Source organism: Dromaius novaehollandiae, chromosome Z (assembly GCF_036370855.1).
Source record: "Dromaius novaehollandiae isolate bDroNov1 chromosome Z, bDroNov1.hap1, whole genome shotgun sequence".
NCBI lineage: Eukaryota > Metazoa > Chordata > Aves > Casuariiformes > Dromaiidae > Dromaius > Dromaius novaehollandiae.
Window position 1 is genome coordinate 1,687,104 of NC_088132.1, and position 23,542 is coordinate 1,710,645.

The following is a 23,542-nucleotide window of genomic DNA, read 5'->3' on the forward strand; positions in this document are numbered from 1 at the left end:
GGCTGCAAGATAAAGGCTTTTATCAGTTTTAGGAGTGGATCTTTCTCAGCAGCAAGGCATCATATTCAAGGCGCCTCTCCTGCAAAGACAAGTTTGTTCTGAGCACACCAAGTGTAGCTGGGGGCTGCACTTTTCAAAGGCGTGGTGATGCAAAGATAAAATACAGCGCTGCTCCGTGTGCTGAAATGATTTTAAGACGGAAAAGAAAATTCTGCGAGTGATTAATACTAAAAACACAGGACCAATCCCACAAAGCTGAAGTGAACAAGACCTCGGGTTTTTCACCCATTAGCAGTTTTAGTTATATTAAATCATGAACAGCGCATTTAATAGGAACGACAATATTCCGAAGGGCTTTTTTTTTCAGTGAGAGAAGGGGAAGGGAAGGTGGAAGTCGAGAAGGAAGGAAGAAAAGGAAGGAAAAAAAGAAAAGAAGCGAGGAAGGAAGGAGAGACTGAGAGAAGAAAACAAGAAAGAAAAAAGGAAAAGGAAAAGGAAAAGGAAAAGGAAAAGGAAAAGGAAAAGGAAAAGGAAAAGGAAAAGGAAAAGGAAAAGGAAAAGGAAAAGGAAAAGGAAAAGGAAAAGGAAAAGGAAAATTAAGTACGTTCCTTTTGGGGACAGAGTTGATGCTCCACTCCTAACCCGACACCCCAGCCCCAGCGGGGCCTGAAAAGGGCACTCCGCTCCCGAGCCCAGTCTGAGAAGGAAACAAAGGCTCCTGGGCCGCCCCGCTGCGGCTCCCCTCTGGGAGCGGGGAGCGGGAGCCCCTGGCTCCGCCGCGGACCGTTCGACGCGGAGGCTCGGGGCGCTACCGCCGCGCCCCGGGCCGTGGGACGCTAGACAGTGCTGGGGTCCGTGGCTGCGGGGAGCCCGGGCAGGTCCCTCCGCCGAGCTCCGCACCTTGCCGGGGCCGACTCCAAGGCATCCCCTTTTCAGCAGCGTCCGGAGTTAGCCCTCCCCTGGCCTCTGCGGACTGCGAAGCGTGTCGAGGCGGACGGTCGTCCCGCACTGCCCGGCGCTGGGAAGTTTGTCTCCTGAGGAGCTGTTTGCAGGAACACGATGCTTCGCCCGCCGTCCCCGAGGGTCCGGCCGAGCGGAGACACGCCTGCCCCCGCGCCGGCCAGTGGGAAAGGTGCGGCCCCGGGCACACGGCGGAACTGACCCTCCGCGAAGGGCTTCCCGGCCAGGTCGCCCTCCTGTCGGCCCATCTGCCAGCCCCGGTGCCAAGACGGACTCGGAGCGGAGGGGAACTTAGAGGGCTCTATATGGGGGGCAACACCAGGCAGGGTGTGTGGCGGCGTGCATGTCCGGGGAAGCACACGCGGAGGCGCAAACGGGCGCGGACCGTGCCGGTGTACCAAGAGCCGTAATTCCAGCTCCCCCGCCTATGTGCCTCCGCATTCCGCGTGCCACCGTGGGCAGCAATGCCCACAGGCTCCTCTCGCGGGGCTGTACCTCACCGGGAGCCCTCGCGAAGGGAGCCGCGATCCGCGCGCGTCCTTCTGTCCTGGACCCCAGGGGGAGGGGGCGGATGCGGTCGGGTGCGGTGGGTTTCTCCACACCTTGTCTGAGGGAAAAAGCCCGTTTTCCCCTCTTCTCCCGCCTGCTGCACAAGGCTATGGGCTGCTCGGAGCAGCCCACAGCGCCAGCTCCTGCTCTAGGCGCTCGGCCCCCACCTTCCTGCCCTTCCTGAGACACGGCAGCCGGTGCACTGCTCCGTTTCTTCTCTCTTTTGCCCTAAGCTACCGCTTGCCCGCACCTGCTTCGTTCATCCTTCGCCTCTCCCCTCTCGCCTAGCCCCAGCCTTCTGGCTCCCGGTCTCTCAAAATACCAGCGTCCAATAGGAATCGGCGATGGATCGAGGGGCTCTTTTCAGCAGAGGGTACAAGGGGGAGTACCTGGCAGAGAAAGAACTCGGTGGTACTCCGTAAACGGTCCCTGTCGCGGTGCCCAACAAAAAGTTATAGGAAGAGAGACTTTAGCGAAGGAAGAAGTGGCGAGAGAGGCCGCCGGGCAGGGAGCAGGGGAGGCAAGGGGTCTCGGCGTGGAGGGACGGACAGAGCTCACGCTCGCCGTGAACATCGCCGCCGAGAGGCGCGGTGCCCTTCAGCTCGCCTGCCCGTCTCAGCCCGCCGACGAGGAGCACAGAGGACAGACCCGATGCGCCGAGGCACGGGACGGGGAACAGGCAGACAGACGAGCGTGTATATTTGTGATTCTCCCCACCTGTAAGGCTCTGGCTCCTCTGTCAGCAAAATCACAAGGCGATGAAGCAAGCTCGTGTCTAGGTCGGCGGTTTCTGACCTCTCACTCTGAGCAGAATGAAGAAACCATGGGGGCCTGCCACGACCGGAGCAGGAGCTGAACTCCCGCTCCTGAGCCTCCACCCCGGTCTAAACGCCGGCGCCCGAGCAGAGCCCTTCCCTCTCCGCCAGACATAGATAGAGGAGCACAGGATCCCTACGGGAGCACAGTCAAGGAGCTCCACTCCTCTTGGCCAAGGGGAACCGGTGTGGTTGGCCCGGGTCCCACTCTCCACTTTTAGGGCATTACACGGAGCAGTTTTTTTTCCTTTTTAACACTCTCTCTCTCACTCTCTCACTCTCTCTCCCGGTGGGAAGAAGTGGGTCCGGAGATGGTTTGGCCGCGACTGGTACTGAGGTATTTTCACGAACAGCTAGGGGATCAGAGCCCCGGAAGTGATTTTTTTTCTTGCTCTTTTTTTTCCCCAGAAATTCCTGCAGAAGATATCGATTTTCCATGACTTTCGTTAATGGAGAGAGCCTCTCAAACCCTTAGTGGTTTCTCCCACGTCTGATGTCCAGTCCAATTAGGCAAATCTGCCCTCCTTGCACACCAGGTTAGAAAGCGCCACTATCCACTTGGCTCACACCTCCCAAAAAGGCACTCAGTTGATAATGGTTCCTTTGGAGATGGGGCTTGTGAGTTTTTCCCCCAAGATCACAGATATATTTTTTTCGCACGTAAAGCTGACCATTTAAAAAATATTTGATTTGATTCAATTAAGGGAGGGGGAAAGTAATCGCAGCTCTAAAACGGTATATTTTCGTGGAAGTGAAAGTGTATGTTACACGCGGCAGAAGCGAGTCACCGCGACTACCATCCCGTCTGCACTGACCGACTCCACATACCCTCCAAAATTATATGACGGACAGAGAGAGAGAGAAGTAGACAGATAAATAGAGAGAAATAAAGAGAGAGCGAGAGAGAGAAAGACAGAGAGATTTCTAGCCCTAGCACTGGATGGTTTATTTTGCAAACAAATCTATTTTAGCTAAAAGGGCTGCGGTGCACCAGGAAATGAGATTAGTTCTACCTTAAATTTACTCGCAATCTCTCGCAGTAATGCAGCGTTTAACTCACCGTGAGAGAAGATGTCATTTCACATAACACTGTGCTAATGGATAAGTCTTCCCCCGACCTCTCAAGCACAACGAATCTCGGGCGAGCCCATTCCAAACGATGTTAACTTAACCAGCTCTGCTATCCGTTTGGTCTCTCCCGCACTTTCTGATGCAAAGATTGCAAAGGAATTATTATGTCCGTCTTTAGACGGTTAAAAAAATCTCCTCTTAAGCCCCTTTCTGTGTCCGACGAGTTTTTATTTGTTTGCTTTTTGGTTTTTAATTAACGTATATCAAAATGTTAGAATATAGTGGGAGTATGGCATAGCAAACTTTTCTATTCGTCAGAAATATAGGGAGGCTTTTTTGAAGAAATGTGATCTAGAAACATACATATAGTGTACGTATATAATATATATATAAATATGTACGTATGTATATTTGTGTGTGTTAGTACACATACACACACACATATGTGTGTATACATACATTTTTTTCATAGGCTCATTCCTCTACGGGGACAGAAGTTCTCAGAAAAAAGAAAAACTGCCTCTAGCATTCCCTAGCCTGTTTTATGTTCCTCTAACAAAAACACCTAAAAAAGAAAGAGAGAGCGGCAAGCCAGAAAGGGGAAAGAAGCCTAAGCGTTCTTCGACTTTCTGCTCCAGAAAGGAAGGGGTGCCGGAATGGGAGACGACTGTCCAAACAAGCGTCAAGCCTCGACCCCAGCTGCAGCCCGGGATTTCGTTTGAGTCCGGACGGGCCCCCGGCTCCACCGCCGGTGCGGCTGCGGCCGACGCCTCGGCCTGGATCCCGGAGCGGGGCTGCCGGAGCCCGAGGTGGCAGGAGCAGCAGGAGCGGCGATTGGCGCCGCTGCCCGCCTGGTGCCGCCGGCCCCGCGCCGCCGGAGCGCCGGGCAAGAAGAGAAACGCGGCCCGGCGGCTCCCGTTCGCAAACGCGCTCGGCCTGGCTCGGCCCTACCGTGTCAGAGAAGTTGAACTAGCAGCCTACTTACTATGCATTGCTGCAAACGGGTCGTGCTTACAGTGTATTTCCATCGGAGCGGTCCGAAGCCGGAGCGGACAGCTTGGCAGAGTGGATCTCGATTTGTCGGCAGCACTCGAGTTTCGGGGGTTAAGGGAGGGGGCCCGAGGAAATAAAACAAAACTGAGCGAAAAAAGAAAAAAACACCAAACGCCCCCAAACTTAGGATGGATGTATCCGACACCGTTGACCAAGCGCAGATCCTCGTTCGCAACTTGCAGTGTCCGGTTATTCCGCAAGGTAGGAGACAAGGTACCGCCGCCGTCTTCCTCCCGGCACCACAGGCCGGCTCGCCGCCTGCCGAGCTTAGCTTCACTCCCTTCGGGCGGCTCTTTCCCTCCCCCCCTCCCTGGAGCTGGTGTCAGACCGCCATGGAGCTGTGTCAGAGCAGATCCCGCTAGGCACCCGCCTCCCGGCTCCGAAGCGGTGTTCAGCCGGCGACCAGCGAGTGCGCGGGCGAGGAGGACCAAGCGGCTCGGCGCGGTGCAATCCGGAGGGAAGCGGCACCCGCGGTTCGTCCCGGCGCGAGGAGGCAGCGCGCCCCGACAACTCTTTGTGCTGGAGGCGGAAGCAGCCGGGGCAGCCCCGGGAGGCTCGGTTTGCGTCGGTGTCCGAGAGAGAAAAGAGTCGGCGGAAGAGAGGGTGAAAGGCCTTCGCGCTTCTCAGTCCCGGAGGGAGCTCGGCGCTGTCCGCATGTGCCGCCTCCCCCCGGGCTCTCTGCGCTGCAGAAGTTGGAAGGAACTTGGCGAGCCGGGCAGGGTGGCCGAGGGAAGAGGCGGTGGGTGGGTGTGTGAGGGGGAAGAAGGTGTGTGCAGAGAGGGGAGGCGGGAGCAGGGAGGGGGTTCTGGCGGGGCTTTCCTAGCCTCGCAGCCCAGCGGGGGCGAGCAGCGAGCGGCGAGGGCGCCACGAGCGCCGCCGGCTAGCTGGTTCCGTCAAACTTTGGGCGTAAGTGCGGCGCGCCCATCGCCTCCCGCTCCTCCTCTCGCTGTGGCGGCGGCAGCTGCTCGAGCCGGGCTCGAGCTGCTCCCCCGTGCCGGCCCTTCCTCCCCACAGTCCGCACCCTTGGCCGGGCTGCCAAGGGGCTGGCTCGGGCGGTGCGCCCCAGGCGCGCTGCCTGCCCACGGAGGGTCTGAGGGGTGTTATGGCGGGCGGGAGAGGGGTTCGGGGCCGGGGGGAGGGCGGGATGGCGCGAGCCAGGGGAGGAGGGGAGGAGAGGGGCTCCACACCTGCTGCTCCGGGAGCCCCCGGGCGCGGGGCCGCGGCGTGGCTCCCCGCTCTGCTCCCGGCCGGAGCTGCCCGCGCCCTGCGGCTACGGCGCGCCCATCGCGGAGCGAGGCGCGCCCGGGACGCGCTTTCAGGACCGGCGCGTGTGGACAGCGGCGGCGGGGACGGGGGCGGGGGGGCTGCCGCCGCCCGGCCGTCACTCACCAGCCTCGGGGCCAATCGCAAAAGTAAAGTTGCCGCCGCCCCGCACTGGCTGCCGGGCGGGGCCCGAGTTCATTAGCCAGTTCTCAGCCAATGGGGGTTGGGGGGCGGGGCCCTCCTTCGTGGAGCGGGACGGGGCGGGACGCGCTGCCGCGCGCGGGCGGGGGGTGCTTGGCGGCGCCGGGCATGGAGCCCGGGCGGTGCACGTCCGCGGGGGGGCCCAGCCTGTGCCATCGCGCCGCGGCGCAACCCCCGTGCCACCGCGTCCCTGCTCCCACACCCGTGGGGGGCCAGAGATGCGCCCCGCGAGAGTTGTCGCTGATGCATATGGCACAGGGACACGGGGCAGTGTGTCCCGCCGCGAGAGCAGGCGTGTTTTTTGCGCGAAACGAGGGCTGCGCTGGAGGGGCGGGGGCTGCAGGTGGCAACGGGACAAAAGGCGAGATTCGCTCCGGCCTGCCAAAGAGGAAAACCTCCTCCGGCTTTGGCCAGAGCCGCGACTCTCCGCGGGAGGGATCGCAGCCGAAAGGGGCAAGCGCGCAAGGCCAGGGGCTCTGAGAACCGGAAAAGACAGACACATTTCTCGAGCCGAGTTTGCAGCGGTGCTGCCGCTCCTTGGGTCCCACTCGGCGTGACTCGTGGGATACAGGAGCTGCGTAACTGCCCTTCTCCCCACCCTGCAGGCAGGCTGGCGCTTGAAGTCACCCCAGGCCCCTTCCGTCCTCCTCGCCGGTAGCCAGATCTCAGGAAGGCGATGGGAACCACACCCTGCGGGAGGCACCCGGCGGCCTGAGTTTTCCTTCGGGGCTGGCAGGCGATCCGCTGCTTGTCGGGGCAATAGACTACAGGCTCCAGCTCGGCCTATGGTTGAGCGGGGCAGGCATGTACGGGGCAGACCCAGCTAAAGAGTCAAGCCAAACTCCCCACGTGGGAAGGCAATCGGCCCCTGCGCCCCTGGCCTGCACTGGCCTCCTGTGCTAGCCCACCTCTCCTGCTGGCTCCCGCTCGCGCTGCTGGCCGGCCTCAACCCGCTTCTCCCACGCCGCTGCCCCAAGGGCGCTCTCTTCGACGGAGGCCGGGAGCTGCCGGACCCCACCGCGGCCCCCGGCTCCCCCGGGTACCCGCCGCCCAGCCCCGCTCCGCGCTCGGCACGCTGCAGCCGTGCGAAATTGACAGCAGAGGGAGTTTTGCCCGCCGGGCTCCCGCCGACAGCACGACGAGACTAGGGCAGGTCTTTCCAGCTCCCGCTGCCCTGCGGGTCCGCCTGCGGCCCTGCAGTTGCGCCGGGGTCCGCGGAGGAGAGCGCAGACGCCGTCGCCCAGCGAGATGTTCTGCCCCGGGGCCTGCAGCGCCCGCAGGGGACTCTCACCGGCACACTGCTGCAAGCAGCGATGCAGGCACCATGGGCAGAGGGGCACAGAACTGCGGAAGGCCAGTCGGGGATTAGGAGAAACCCTGAGCCAGTTGGAGGCTACGCAATATAAGGCCTCTGGGGTTAAGTTTTGGGGGACTGTTTTTTTGCTTTGTTTTGTTTTAAATGATTTTCTTCTTTTGCACTGAAAGCAACAGGATCACGTAGCCTGCTTCGCGCTGGCGCGATCCCAGGGGCTCCAACTGCTCTGAATTCCTCGGCCACAAAGTTGACAGAATAGCTTGCAGGTCACCCCCATTCCGCCCCCGCTCCCTCTTCCCATGCCAGCAGCTTGCACCCCTTTGGGGTTTACTGGGGCTGGGCGTGAAACCTAGGGAACAAACACCCACTGCAACTTACACCAGCCGCTGCCCGAGGGGTTTGTGGTCCAAGGAGGGTCTGAGGGGAAGGCACCGCTCAGGCAAGGGGGGTCAGCTTCGTGCCGCCGCTCCGCGGCAAGCGGGGGTGGGGGGGTAGACGGGCCCGAAGGGCCCCTCCGCTGTCGTCCCACCCTTGCATGGGGTGGAGGGAAGGCCCGCCGCGCCAGAGCATTGCCGCCTGCTGTAATCGCCGGCGGTCGGTCAAGTCGGCTGACTGCGGGGGGGATTTTCGTTGAAATCAAAACTTCCCGAGGGTGAAAGCAAAATCGTCAGGAGCAGGCAGAGGACCCCTAAACAGCGGGGCTCGCGGAGGCTGGGAGAGCTAGCCGGTGCCTGCCCCTTCCCAGGGAGGGAGGTCTTGCCCTGAGGGGACTAAACCCCGGCAGGACTTTGTCGTGGGAACAGCAGGTGCAGGATAACGGAGGAACTTCAGCCTCTGCTGTAGCTCTGCACACAGTGCAATCTCACGCACATGCAGACCTGTATGTCCCCAAAAAATGAAAAATAAAAAAAAAAAACGGGGAGACGCCTTACAAAAAGTCTTGTGCCAATGCGTGTTATTAAAAAAAAGGGGGGGGGCTTCATATCTGATCCTTTCCAGCTTCTCTCCGTGCAGCCTCACGAAAGGAAGCTGCAGAGGTCAGATCTGCTAGTGGGCTGCTCCAGGAGAATGGATTCAGGCAGCCGGGGGAAAAAAAACGGGCTCATACTCACCCGCTACGTTGGTCTGAAACGATAGAAGGGAAGAGACAGGGAGCAGGTCCGCTTTGGGCCAGTCTGGGACCAAAGGACAGCAAGGGGCTTTTCTCTGTTTAGCACTTGTGCCTTTCTCCGTGCGCCAACGAACGAAGGGAAAGCGCGGGGCGGGCCGCAAATGGGCTGCCACCAGGCACCGGCAGCCTCGCCGTGGGCGCGGAGCCCACGCGTGCCGTGCGGGAGATTGCAATGGCAGAAGTCAGCTTCCGAGTCAGTGCTGCGGAGAGAAGCGTCTCCTTTAGCACTTCTCGGATCCACCCTCGGCTCAAAATCGCTGGGGCCGGCTGGGGTCATGAATCCGGGCTCCGGATGGGGATGGGGAGGCCGGGGGCGGGGGGCTCTGGCTGCTTGCGCGGAGGACGGCAAAGCGTGGGCTGGGCAAGGGCTGGGACGCGGCCCGGCACCCCTCCCTTCCTCCTCCTCTACGGCAGTACGGGGTGCGGAGGGAGTCTGAAAGCCCCCCTCCGCCAGCTCAGCCACTTCTGCAGATGTTGCAGCGACGTCTGCATCCGCAAGGTCTGGGCGCTCCCGCCGCCTTCCGGCCCCCCTGCACTTCCAGCCCCCCAGCTCGCCGGCTTCCCGGCCTGCCTGCACCCTGCGGGAGCGCGCAGAAGTCTCCCAAGTCAGCATGGAGCAGCAGGACAGTCCTTGGCAGCCTCCTTACCCGGGCTGGCTACAAGCCTCCAGGCAGAGCTGGGCAAAGCTTGGGCCAGGGAAGCATGCAGGGAGAAGGGAGACCTGTGCAGCCAAGCCCAGCGCATCCCCTCCGCTTCGGCACCCCTCCTCCCCTCCCGTGCTTCGGCCTTACCCGCACCACACACGGCCTGCAGCTAGAAGCAATAAAATGCTTTATCGATTAAACGATTATTCAGGCGATTTAACTAATAAAAGGCCCCATCGATCGCTTCGAAATTACATTCTTTATACACAGCTCGTCAGGGCATGTCTGCACACACACAGGCTCTCCCCAGCCACTCCCGGCCACGACGAGGCCAGGGTGGCCGTGGCTGCCGGGCTCACCCCAGCCCCGTTTCTGCTGAGGAGTGCGAGCCCCGGGATGACCTGTGCCGCAGCGCCGTGCCGGGCTGCGGGCAGGCACGCTCGACACCCCGCACAAAATGCAAATCATTTCCAAATGACCAGCGGACCCCTCCACACATGCCGCCGCCGAGGGCTGTCAAAGCCGCGCGTTCAGTGTTGACTTTTGCATGGGAAACAGTTGGTCTGGATAATCCCCCTTTGAAGGCTCAAAAGGCACACCGCCGAGCAAACACCGCAGCCCGCAGGGCACGCAAACACCTCGGCGCTCAGAAAAGGAGCATTCGTTTTCCCGCCGAAACCTCCGTGTCCCCGTCCCAGCAGCGCCCACCTCACACCACGGCCTGCCCTGTCGCATCGCACTGGCCCAGCACTGCGCCACGGCCCACGGGTGACACGGGCCGCCGCCGCGGCCCCAGCCCCAGCCGTGCGCCGCCACCGCGCGAACAGCGTGGGGCTGAGCACGCCCCCGGGCGCGGGAGCCCTGCAAACGCGGGCGCAGCCATGGGCACGGCACCGCAGAGGGAAACACCGACCCCTCTGCGCGCAGGGGAGCCACCGGGCTTCTTCACAGCGGCTCACAGACCTCCAGTGCCCGAGTCCTACCTGTTCGGCCAGTCCTGGAAGTCGCGTAGGTTTTCTCTAATTCCATTCTGTTTTTTTCAGGACTTGGTGAAATGGACAGAGAAAAAAGTTTCCACTTTGTGGTGTTGTTGCCTCGCCTTGCCTTGCCTTGCCTTGCCTTGCCTTGCCTTTCCTCTCCTTTCCTTTCCTCTTTTCTTTTCTTTTCTTTTCTTTTCTTTTCTTTTCTTATCTTATCTTTTCTTTTCTTTTCCTTTCCTTTCCTTTTCTTTTTTCTTTTCCTTTCCTTTCCTTTTCTTTCCTCTTTTCTTTTCTTTCTTCTTTTCTTTTCTTTTCTTTTCTTTTTTCTTTTCTTTTCTTTTCTTTTCTTTTCTTTTCTTTTCTTTTCTTTTCTTTTCTTTTCTTTTCTTGGCTCCTCGCAGGTTGGAATAATTCAACTCTTCCGCTCCCCGCCGAGCTTTTGCAGCTGATCACTGAGCTGAAACTAAACGTTTTAGGTGGAAAAAAGCCTCTGAAGGAACCGTGAAATGATTAAGAAACTAAAGAGCTTCTCGCCATGTGAGATCATGTCCTGTTCTCTAAAACATCACAAGATGTCCCCAGACGCAGCCAAAACCCCAGAAAACTCTGACATCTGTTGTAGAAGGAATCAAAGTTTGTTCGCAACCAACTGCCTCTCAAGTATTACTTCAGCTCTCCGCAGAGCAGTGGTGGCGAGGCGAAGGCAGAGACAGCCCTTATTTTACTGCCACCAGCCAGGCAAAGTCTATGGCCAAGTTTTCTGCAAAACCAACTTCCCCTTCTCTGAGTGGGCAAGAGACACCTGGGTTCACGCCTCGGGCAGTTGCTGTGCCCTCCACTCCCTTCCTGCGCGGCGCGAGGGGCTGCGCGCGTCCGGGGACGAAACGGAGCTTTGCTTGTCCATAAACTGAGGAGAACAGAAATACCCCTAACGGCCCCGCACTAAATATCCTTGCTCTTCATTTCACCTCCTCGCTTGATAAAAGCATTTAAATCAGACCGAACCGAACCAAGCCCGCTCGCCCGGCGGAACAGGATGAAAGCAAACCGTTAAATGCACGTGTTGGAGAGGGATTTTTGTTTCTGTTTTTGTTTTTCCTGTCACAGAGGAGATTTGGCCAGACTCCCCTTGCACCTCGCGTTTGCACGGTGGTCTGCAGCCTAAATCCGAGAAGCAAGGCTTGTACCTGTCTGCAGACCGACGGGCCCAGTCTTCTAGGCCTCAGAGGCGCAGATATAAACGAGGGGAGCGAATTCACGAAGTCGTGATCTCTATGAGATTTATTTTTCAGCAGAGTCACTCGCAAAAAGAGTAATGGTATTTTCCTTTCAGAAAAAAAAATTTAAACTCCGGGGCGTTTCCCGTACAATCGGGCCGTGCAAGGGGCCGTGCCTTCAAGCCGCCCTAAAAATCTTCCCTGTGTTTTTATTTTCATAGCGTCGTTCTTGCACTTTCTTTTTTTTTTTTTTTTTCCACACACACACACCCGCACAGGAGACACGCAGATGCCTGCATGCAGACTTACACACATACACTCCTACACCCACACACAGAGGCCTTCCGTACGGCCGCCCAGAAATGCCGAATGTCCCTTTCGAAAGGAGAAATTTATAAAATTAAATCAAGTTATTAGTGAGAGATATTGATGGCTTTTAATCTCCTTCCCGTTACAGCCCACCTCAGTTGTTCGGGAAGATCTCTGTTTGCCCGAGATCGAGCAGTTCCCCAGGCGCCCACCGCCGCCCCCGACCCCCGATGCTGAACTTGGGTCTCTCTCTACACCTGACTTATTTTTGTCCCCGGCTGCAGAGCAGTGGCTGCCTCAGGGCGGGCAGCGCGAAGGGAGCGGGATCTTCTCTCCAGCCTCTTTTGTGCGTAAAGGGGGGAAGAAATAAGAAAAGACGAGCCTTGGTACTAACTCTGCTCTCCGAGGGTGCAGAGAGGGATCGCGTTTCCTAGCGGGCTAAACTCACGCCAGGTTCGATTGCAACCAAAAAGGTGACTCCTTCGGCCCTGTATGTGACCGCGTTTATAGAAAGGGGGAGGGAAGGGGAGGGGAGAGGGCATCGCCTCTGTCTTCAGAAACACCGAGCGAAGGAGATCGCATAAAACGAAAAGGATCAAGAGATCCCTGTTGTCCGCAAACCCTCCCCGCAACCTCAGCACCCCCGCGCCGGGTTAGTTCATTGTCAGTCGCTGGTAGGGGCTGAGCCGGGAGGAAATGGTTTAACAGGCATTTAGGAAAAACACTGCCCAGACAGGTCTCAGCTCTCCTGGCGGTGGGAGCAGCTGGAAAGCTCTCCACCAAGAGAAGACAAATAACCCACGTCCCGCTGACGCCAGGCATCGCTGGAGGACGAAGGACGTGCTCGGATTAGGGGAAACGAGGCCGTTTTCCCTGCCCTTCCCAAGTGACCCTTCCGGTGAAGGACTCCCTGCAATCCCTGCAGAGGCAGAGCCGCGCCGCCCCGGAAGCTCCTGCCTCTCCCTCCCCGAACCTGGACGCCTCCATGGAGCAGAAATTGACGCGACCGTATTTTCAAAACGTCTCTTTTCTCTCCTCCCCGCCCCGCCACTCCTTCAGTTTCGGACGCCTACGCCTCTGGAGGACCCGCTCCCGTAGACGGGGTCTACACGCAGGGGCGGGGGCTAGAGACCCCACAGGGCAAAGAGATTTCTGGCCGCCTTGCTCGATCCTGCGAGAAACGCAGCGAGAGGGCAGCCGGTTCCTGCCTCTCGCTTTGTTACTTCCCTTTTCACCAACGTTTCTCCGCTCTGATTTGCTTACATAAAAATAACCAGACGGCCCGACTCCAGTTTGCCGCCAGCTCGCCCCGAAATGCGAACCGCCGTTTGAACGTGCGCAGTTCGGCTTGGTCTTTCCCTATGCCTCGGCCCTGGGGAGAAAAAGCCCTAAATAAATCACTGAGAAATAAATAGTACTAATATTCCTCCCCCAAATCCTCTCCTCCCTCACCCCTGCGTCTGAACAAGCCACCCTAAAGCCCCGGGAACAATGAGGAGCCCGGGAGGATTTCTGTGATCCCACGCTGGAAGGTTGAAGGGAAACCACTTTATTGTAAGCAGGTAATAAAAGCTATCGGGCTCCCCGCCTCCTCTCCCATCCCAGAAGCGAAGGCTGTCCGGTCTCCTTAGCCCAAAAAAGAAGCGCGACGCTTCCGTGCTCGGGAAGTCGGTACCAGCAGAGCGCATCCTGGTCGGCGGCGGGGAGGCCAGCGGCGCTGCGGGAGGAGGCGGCGGCGGGGCGGCTCTGCACCTGTGCGCAGGGAGGCGAGTGGCGGCGAAAGCGCGCATGGTGCTGTCGTGGGTGCGCAACACGGCGCCCGTGGGTCTGCGGAGTGCGCGCCCGCGCGTGCCAGCACGCCGGGGTCGTGCGCGCCTCTGCGTCGTCGGTCGCCCGCACAGGCACGTGCGGAGCCAAGGGCGCTGCCGAGGCAGGCTGCGCCTCTGGACGGACCCCGCGTGTCTGTGCCCACTGTGCCGCCGGGCCCTGGGGCCCCGGCTGGGCGCCGGCAGGGGCCGGAGCCCCGGGTCGTGGCAGGAATCTGGGCCCGGGGACCCCGAGGATCGCTCCACCCAGAGCTGCGGGCCCTCCCAAGGCCACAGCCGCCTCTTGCTTCCAAGGCACTGTGCTGCACGGCAGCCGTACCAGCTTGGCTGGCGAAACCGAGGCCCACCCCAGCTGCCCCAGGGTGCTGCTCGGGGTCCCACTTGGCGCTGAGACCGCGCAACGCAAACGCTCTTAAAAGAAAAAAAATGCGCGCAAGCTTGTGCAGCCTCCTGCAGTCCCTCGTTCTTGCCTCGCTCCATACGCTGTTTCCCTCGTCAGAGCAGCTGCAGGGAGGCATGAGGAAGGAGGGATTGGGAGCTCCGCAGGTGCCGCGTTTAAAATAAGCCAGCGTCCGTCCGCCTGGCTGCAGGGACTTGCCACCGCCACCGTGCGCGGCTGCGTCCCTGGGGAACAGGGCTCAGGCGCTCGTCGGGAGAGGCAGGTGAGAGGGAACTGCAAGTGGCCCGAGAGAATCGCACGGTAAAGGGGCCCGCAAGGAGGGCAGCGTGCCCTTGGGGCTGCACCGGGCGCTGGACAGGCTCCCGCAGCCGCGATAGCCCCGGCGGCCTCTCCGCTCCGCGCGGAGCGGCACTGCCCGGCGCTGCGCACCAGCCCGCACACACCTACACCAACTTAGCCCCACGCTTTTCCAGGCGCGTCCCGGGACACGCGTGCCAGCAAGTGCCGCCCATGCGGTGGAGAGAGGGTATTCTTTAAGCCTGTGGGTAAGAAATCTCTCCCCAAGCCTTCACATGTGCAGAAAAAAGGCAGCCTGCTAATCGAAATATTCCTACGTAGAGGCAATACTTTTTGATGTAACCAGGTCTTAAAATGTCTATGAAAGGAATTGCCACTAGAGAAAGTGTTACTTTGAGTGATCCTTTAAAAATGCCACCAGCATACTGCTATTTCCAGAAATAAAACTTTCGCTTTAGCATGAAGTCAGATCGGCGATTGAAAGCTGTTAGGAAAGGGACACTCACGAGACAAGCCGCTGCAAAGCCATAGCTGCAGCTGGGGGTAGCCGTCCCCCTCCCCCCTCCCATCTGCCACTGTCTGGCCAGCAGGGATCAGTCCCCAAAATGCAGGGTGGGTGATGAAATCCCCAAAGCGCAAGGGTGTGATGAAAGATATCTTGCTTCCTCCACCCTCCCCTGGCCCCAACACTTCCTGGAATATTTTTCACACAGTTTTGTTGTGCTTTTTGAAAGCAGCAAATAGGCAAGTAAAAAGGAGTGGAGTTAACTGTGGTGCAGCAGAAATCCGACACTCTTTTTGGAGTCTCCCAGGAAGAGTTTTTGTGCCCTTCCTTCTGTCAAGTGACCAGTGGATCTTAAACCAGGCCTAATCTTTCATCTTTTTACCTCACTGCAAGAAATCAGGAAGTGAAAGGACAAAAAAACAACTCCCCTCAAGTGCTTGCAAGTGCATGGCAAATCCTGCTACTGTACAGGGCCCATTGTATCAGATCATACCAAAACTACCAGGAACATCTAGAACAGCATATTTGCATGGCCTCTCCTTCCCAGTTACCAGCCTGCTTTGATGCCTGGACAGTCTCCCTTCCTGAGAAGTGATTAATCATGTTTTTTGCAGAGGGCAGAGGTAGAGGGGTTCCTTGGGAACACAGAGCCTTGTTCCAGATTTAAAGTTATTTGCATTTTGCTCACCTTCCTGTAAAACACATCAATACCAGATCTGAGGAGGGCTGCTAGAAACGATGATCTGTCCCTCAGTCTCAGTAGAAATAGAGTGGGGTTTACCGTTTTGGGTTTTTTTTTTTTTTTTTTTTTTTAATACCTGTGTCTGCTCTGCAGTGGCATAGTCTGTTTTCCTCTCTCTCTCATTTTGAATTCAAAATATGGGAGATCTGGTGGTGTTTGTGACCCAGTATGCTCCCAGCAATAAAACTGAACTCTGAGATGGGTATGCTAATTAGACTAAAACAATTTAAAAGGGCTTGCTAGTCTAATAATTAGATTATTAGATGGGCTGTCCTAAAGAGTTGAGAGCTCCTTGACAGCATAATCTAACATCCTTTGTGATCCTTAGACAATTGTCCACAGGAAGGCATCAGGAAATGAGGCTCGAAAGATGTGAGCATGGAAAAGAGGCATCCAGTAGCAACATTTGCTTAGTTGATCCACATGGAAGAGGTGCTCTGTCCCCTTTTAATGGTGATCTAGTAATTGGAAACTGCTTCAGAGAGATGTCGAAAATCATATTAGTGCTTCATTTTCCAGACTGGCCAGTCAAAATAACGGGCAGACCTGAAGTGTGAGGCAGCTGACAAGACCAGTGGCTTTTATTTTTGAGACTGGGAGGAAAAGAAGGCAGGAGATGCAAAGAGATGAACTTCTCTTTTCCAGACAATATGAATTATTACTTTTGCTCTCCCTTCTTCTGCCACTGACTGCTGTCTCAGAACTGCTGCTCGCTCTTGCCAGATGTGAGCAGCATTTCTCAGATTCTCATCCTGCATATTCAGCAAAGAAAGAAGCTTTAATACCTGTCCTGCAGCATGGTCCACATCAGAGTGAAATACCTTTCTTAAACAGCAGCCTGTATTTTCACAAGCCTGCCCTGAAGCCTCCTCTGCACCACCCCTTTCTCTGTCACTGGGATTTTTTTTCTCCAATCCACAAAAGTACAATGAACAGGACCTGTTTTTTTAGAGATGAATTCATGTTGAGGCAGGAGTCAAACTAATTCATCAAAGCAAAGAATGAGCTAAATCCTGCCCTTACCCATTTTGTCTGTCCAATGTGGTAGGATTCAGAGCCCACATGAATTCTTCAGTGCCCTCTCCTGATCACTTTCACTGATCTTGAATGTGGTTATTTTGATAGCTAAAAAGACATAGTTTTAAAAGCTGACTTTGCAGCACTTTCTTCTTGGTGATACATGCACAGCTGAAAATGAGCCAGCACCTGAGGGAGGCCTGGCCAGGCCAGATGCTGGCTTCTACCTCTTCCTGAGAGCTCTGTGAGAAACCCCACCATATCCTCTGAGGTTACTTCAGTGACGTGGTAGAGCTAGGGTCTGGCCTCCTGGGAGCGCAGCGTAACTGAAGTGTAGAACACAGGCTTCCCCAACCCCTGCAAAATATCCACTTCATTCAAACTGCATGGAAGAGAACCACGCAAGGCACTGTGAAGAGCAAAGCTGGTGTCCTGTAACCTATGGGGCATTCCAGCAGCCTCTTTGGAAAGACAAGCAAGTGCTTGTTTGGGATGTTGCACCAGTGAGGGGGCAAGTATTGTTTTCAGGACTAATTGGAGTACACAGCAGAGAGAAACAGATGCCAAAGGGTTGTGGTGTCCATCTTGCCAGAGGAGCTGCAGTCTGATCAGGGTGGAAGACAGGAGAAAGGAAAGGTTGCTTTGTCCTTTACCTCATGCTGATTAGAAACCTAGTGAAATGCAGTGACTTGCCTGGGGGTCACACAAGCCTGAGCAGAGCACAGAGCAGATCTCAGTTTTTTTCAGTTGTAGATCAAGGGTCAAAAAGCACCCTTCATCACTGAGCTTGGACCTTAGCAGTGCCATTGGGCACTAGGTAAACATGATGCCCTGGGGGTATGTTGCTAAATAAGGAATCTATGGAGAAGTTCACTTTGGATCTGCAGTTTTGCTTGAAGGAACAGCTTGTTCAACTATAAGCCCTGCTTCCCTGTACCTGAATGCATCCTCCCCATGGATATTTTGAAAAGATGGGTCTATTTGCCTTGCTGCAAAATAAAGAAACCAAGAATGAGGGTTGTTTTGATGGGAACTATAGCTAGAACGAGACTGACTGCCATGCAATGCTTGCTTTTCCAGTCTCACAAGGAGCATCACAAAAGGAAGTCAAAAACAAAAATTTCAACCTAAGTTCATCCTGTGCTGCAATTTTTTTGTTTGCTGCTATTAAAACACAGAAAAAAAAGGTCAAATTGATTCCTTTGCTTTGAGAATTGCCAGGTGAAGAAGTAGACTGGAAGATAGGAAGTTAAATCACTGAATAGTCTGCTTCCAACAATTGTCAGCAAAGTGGAAAATACACTTGATTAAGTGACCCCTTTGCTAGACATGAAAGTGTCTAGAAAATGCAAGCAAAAGACAGGAGGTTAAGAAATCTAAGGCTTTCTCAAGGCTCAGCAGGAGACATACCTAGGGTATTAACTGTGATCTTCCTCAGATGATGTTTCACATCAGGAACCTGATTCTCCCCTGTTGATTGAAAAAATGTTGGTTGGTCATAGCCTCCAAACACATAAGTAACTTTAATCAGATAAATGGCCAAGATCAGAAACTAGACAGAATTTGGAGTCCAGCTCTGTCCAGAATCTCTTTATGTCAGATGTGTAATATCTGCAGGAGCATAATAAAATATTCTTCTGCTCCTTCTTGACTGATTGATTGTTAAGTAAATACATTTTATTCTGTCAACGTGCTGCCACATACATAAATAGATGCTGCTGTAAATCCCAGCTGCAGAAGGATTTTTCATCTTAACGTATTTTACTTCTAACCAGCCTAAGAGATTTCAAATTTTCCCTAGGATATTTACACCATAGCACATGCTTTAGGTAGGTGTTTTAACCAGCACCTTTCAAAGACTGACAGAAATGCTTCCTTCCATGGTTTCAAGAACCACTCCAGTTCACACAAGAAGGTTAAGATATGTATTTTGTCATGCAAATTACCACAACCTTTGTGCAGAAATACCTACATATTCAAAACAGTAGAGGGTCCAGTGGACCAGCATAGGTGAAAATGTTTGTACTTTCCAAGCCCCAGGCTGTTAGAACCCAAGTTTTTTTCATTCACGACAACTCTGGATAATATACTGGTTAGACACGGGCTCAGAAGGTTTTGGTCAGAACAAGGAGGGATGTATATCCCAAGATGTTGGCCTCATTCCTCAAATGAGCTGCTGCAAATGTGACATGGGACAAGCAAAGGGCCCGCTCCAAAACTAATTTGCCAGAACCACCAGATTTTCACGTCTGGGGAGTACAACCAGGAGCAGTTCAGCTGTTCCACCCAATATTATAGGGAAGTAGAAATATTTTTTGACAGGAGAGGCTAAAACTCTTTAGTTTTCTCTTTTCATGTGTGCACTTCAAAACACTTCCAAAGGTCTCCGAATAGCAAAATAAGTTTACTCATGATAGATTTGCCTTTCACATAATGCAGTTCCACATTACAGCTGTTCAGATTCAAAAGCTAGCTGCAGCCAAAAAGGCAGGTTTTGCACTCTTCTCTCTCGTCTGCTCTTTAGCTCTCTCTGGGGAGCTGAACTGTCAGAAAACAAAACACTTTTCTATGCTCAAGCTGCTGTCCTGGTGCAAGAGTGTCCTGCACAGGCCCATGCTGCACAGCATGAACAGTAGTATTGCTGGATGAGAAAAAAACAGGGGCACATGGCTAGGGAAGGAGATTGAGAGAAGGTGGTACTGGCTCATCTGTTGGGCATGAGGCATCATGCAAAACCCCAGCAAGGCAGCTCACACCTATGTAGTCCAGGGCCTTCCCACCATAGGACCTGCAGCTGGACACACTTGGACACCAGGAGGTAGCAAGAATGTATTACCAAAGTAAAATATTCTGGCGGTGATGCTCACCAGAATAATTATGTCTATTGCCAGTTCAGTTAACCTTCTTCCATTTTTCTGCTCATTATTTCCATCACCATGTTCTCACAGACTCCAGATGCAATGATCTCTGACAAACTGAGACTACCCATATCAGGGCAATGAGACAGACCCTGCAAGTTAACACCATAATCAAAGCAATGCCCTACTGCGGGCCAACACGTAGTTTGGTTAGCCAAGTGTCAACCTGCCAACCTATCACTGCAACACTAGTTGTGCTTAGCACAGGCATTTTTCAAGGGACCATTTTTTTTGTTTTCCTTTCCGAGAGCTCAATGGACCATTCATCTTCTCCTCCCTATTTGTGTTCCTGGTGTGTCTGCTCTCACATCCTTCTGTCATTCATCCTTCTGGGCTTTTATGGTAGGGTACTGCTCTTCATAACTGCGGACTAAGAAAGAAGTCCCTTGCCCAAGGAGGAAAAAAAAACAAATAAAGAAGAAAGTTCCACCCCATTTTCTATCTGTACTTTACCAATTATTTTACTTACAAAGGCCAGGAAGGTTTTTTGCATTTTAGTTTCCAAAACAAACTCCTCACCTTTTGCTTTCCCCGCTTTTCTTTCACCTACACCCAAGTCATTAGCGTCATAACAATTTACACTCCAGAATAACAATAAAACAATGCTTTTTTTTTTTTTTTTTTCCCTGGAAGTGTTCTGGAGCAGTGTTTAAAATCTCGAGGCTTTGAAAAATCTTGAAGAGGCAGAAAGACCCTTTAGCTGTGAGTCTTGTTTAGTTCAAGGAGTGAGCAAACTCTGAGCTTAGCCACAGGGTTCACTCATCCATTCACATTTCCTGTTTCCTGTCAGGCACTTCACCTCTCTAACAGCATGGAAAATCACTACTCCATAATACCATCCACAGTTACATGCAACTTTGGGCTGAATCTATCCCACAGAGCAGTTTATGAAAAGGTGCTCCATATGGATGCAAATAATCTGTATTGATTTAGTTACATACATTATAGATCTGGGGTGTTTTGAGTCCTTGCATTCCCTTGAAAATAATTATCACAAGAGATTGCATTTTTTTTTCCTTCTCTTTGGGTATTTTGGGGAATAATTTCTTTTTCTTTATTTGCACACACTCTCTAATTCTGTAGGGTGGGAGACATGTTTAGAGCAAGAGACAAAGAGCCCTGCTCTTTATCATCATACAGTAAATTGTAGTTAACTGAAGGCTTTAAGAACAATACAGGAATCTATTTCATTAACTCCAGATACTGCTTACCTCCAATTATACAACTGTATGAAAATTACTAAGTGTGAAATATAAAAAGGTTGTCTTGTAATTGAAACTTTTTCTTTAGTTAAATTTTGAAATCAATAAGAAGAAAATTAAAAAAGAGCAGTTTGATAACACTTGCTCTGTTTGCTCAATATATAGCCATAATCACCATGAAAAGCCATTTATTTTGTGATATGTTCTGCAGGAAGGAAAACTGAAGAATTTCCTTGCTTGCTTTGTAATATATTGTTATGAGACCAGCCTAATATTTCAGTTTAGCACAAGATCAGGCAAAAACAGGTGAGGAGATATATCAGATGCACCATTGAAAGAATGCAATGGTCTGTGCTGTCCTCTGATTCCCAGTTGAAAAATAAGAAATCAAATTTAAGGGTATGGTTCCTCTGTCATCTCATTAGCACAATCATTGTACAAAAAGGCCTTAATCAAACCCACAAGTAGCAGGCTTGATGCAGGTCTGATGAACTGCAGGGTCAAGGCTGCTCTTACACATGCTGGGTGAAATAAATGCCTTCCCTGTTAGGAAGGGGTCACTGTACCCCACTGACTGTAAGCAATCCTCATCCTATGTCTCAGGAGACAGAGCCAGCTGTGTTTCCCTCATGACATTCTCTGGGGAGCTCTACATAACTTGTCCACTCAGCACCTCAGGGCAATGGGGAAAAAAAGGCTCACTTTTCACTAAAACCTAGCCTATCTGTTCTTCAGGGCTAGAGATTCTAGCAGATTATTTGGTGGTTCTGTGGCTATCGAGATGAAATAGTTTCTAATCACTGTCCAAGTGTATGGACTGCCCAGCTATGCCCAAGCTTGTGGGTTTGCAGTCCAGTCCTACTTGTGAAAGATGTGCTCTTGTCACCAGGGCTCTTGGCAGCCTTCAGCAAGACATAAACTGCAAAGACAAACTCTCATGTCTAGCTTCACCGCAGTGGAAAAAACATTCTTTAAGGGAATTTCCTCACTGCTTTTATAGCTCTGTTCTGATGTTTACCTTGTTCATTAATGCTGCTATTTTAGTTTTGTCTTTATTTCTTGCCTTATAGGACATGAATATTTTGATTACAGTAACTGATTTCAGGGGAGTTTTTTCTAAGTGAAGTTTTGCAGCTAGACATGTGGGACACTTTTAACCCCTTGTCTGTCTCTGAGGTTTTATGTCAAGGTAGTTGCTTTCTTGATGGCACAGTGCCAGCTGCCCTGCAAGTGTTCTGGAAAACCTCTCTGGGAACACAAGAGGTTTGCAAAGATCTTGCTCTTGGACAGGACTGTCATTCACAGCACTCCACTGTGTATATATCCTCTCTATTTCCCTCCCAGTTTTAAGAGTCAAAGAAACACTTCTAACCCATAGTCTGCCTTTCTCATAGCACAATGCAGGTGCAACTTCTTACCACCATGAAGGAAGATGCCACCAACTCTTTAGCTGGCTGTTATGACTGGATCAGGACTGCTGTGGCAAACTTGACCGGGTTTGCGCTTTCCAGCATGGGGTGGGTAATCAGCAGCTAGTTTGTCATCTCCTTCGTCTCACTGTCTGGCCCAGCAGAGAGGAGAGTAATAGAAGTTTGGCAGTGGCATATATAAAGTTATAAATGACGGACTGTCCAAGCCTGAGAAAGGAGGACTGATGCTAAGGACAGGCAATGAGAGAAATTTACAGGGAAAGAAAGGACCCCTATTTGAAAAAAAGAACTGCTCTGGTATGGAAGACAGGGATCACTTCTCGTCCGAGGCTGGGTAGGCATTAGGATTGGAGGCGAGAGCTCAACAATGTTTTGAGTTCTGCCAGATTCATGTGATTGGGCCAAAAAAAAACCCCAGCAGGAATCCTGATGATGAACAATACAAAGATCTGTGGAATTTCAAAACTGCTGTTAGCTCATTCTATTGTTTCACGTATTAACACAATTAGCTTTTGCTAAAAGCTCCACCACTTGTCTTCATATTGAAATTCACCAGGTTGTCAGCTCTTCTTGGAGAAAAGTACATTTACCATCTGCAAGACTGCAGAAGAGAAGCTATGAGGTAGCCTCTGAGCATGCAAAGCCCAACAGCAAATAAGAAAACTCCACATTAAGAGAAAAAAATACATCATTTTGTTGACTATCTAACAATTCTGTGAGCATAACTTAATGGTTTTGACTGCTGAGGGTTGTCCATACCATCTTATCTGTATAAGTGGCACTTCTGTGCAGCAAATGATATGATGACTACTGTGACTAAAGACTTAAGCAAGCAGCATAGCATCTTAAAGGATATTGTGAGTCCAGCCTGTCCATGCTTGGTCTTTTCACCACTCAGCAAACAGATTGACACTCCTAGCACTGTTAGCAGAAGACATGTATCCCACCCCAACCATTCTCTGCAGCTCACCAGCAAGGAAATAATGTCCTCCATACAGACAGAAGCTGGACAGCTTTAAAATGAAACGAAACAAAAACCCACAGGCACTCATTAGCTAATATTATTATTGCCACAGGAACTAGAAGTCCTGATCACAGCCTGGTTCCCCAAGCAGCTATGCAAGCTTCACTGAAGAAACCTTACATACATGCTTCTTTTCTTACTTTAGTATTATTATGAAAAAATAAGAATGCCACAAATGGTCTTCCTCCACTCAATTCCAAGCAATTCCAAGAAGCAGACAAGGTGAGATAGCAAACCTGAAATGCAGATCCTTCTCCTCTCTAGGTGAGCCATCTCGACCTCATCTGAGCTAGTTATATTAACATAGTGAATGCACCACTGTAGCTGGATGAAAAGCAATCCAACAACTTCATATGCACTGCTAGAATACTGGTATTTTAAAATATAAAAGTCTAACTGCAAACTACAGTCCTTAATCCAAGCTTCAGAATATGGACCTGAAATTTTAAAACTACACAGAAGGAGAGCTTTTCTACTTGCTGTATTTGCTATCTGAATATTGCAAATTATTTTAAAAACAGAGTTGTACATGTATATCAGATATCATTTGAAGTAATGAGTGTATTTTTCTAATCTTTCCAATGCCAGCCTAACAACCCATTTCCAATATCATGCATAATAATTAATTTGTTT

At 52.7% G+C, this 23,542-nt stretch overlaps 1 protein-coding gene across 2 annotated transcripts in view; it reads right to left on the reverse strand.

Annotated features, from left to right (window-relative positions):
• The window catches only part of PAX5 (paired box 5), a 175,433-nt gene extending 164,667 nt beyond the window's left edge, over window positions 1–10,766 (reverse strand). The window contains exon 1 of one of the 2 annotated variants that reach the window (XM_026099391.2): window positions 10,026–10,766. In XM_026099391.2, coding sequence (XP_025955176.1) covers window positions 10,026–10,071 — 46 coding nt within the window. In that variant the 5' untranslated portion in view covers window positions 10,072–10,766. Of the gene's footprint in view, window positions 1–4,380; window positions 5,062–10,025 lie in introns of those variants that run through there. The other variant, XM_026099390.2, reaches the window with a different exon arrangement.
• Between the last annotated feature and the right edge of the window lie 12,776 nt (window positions 10,767–23,542).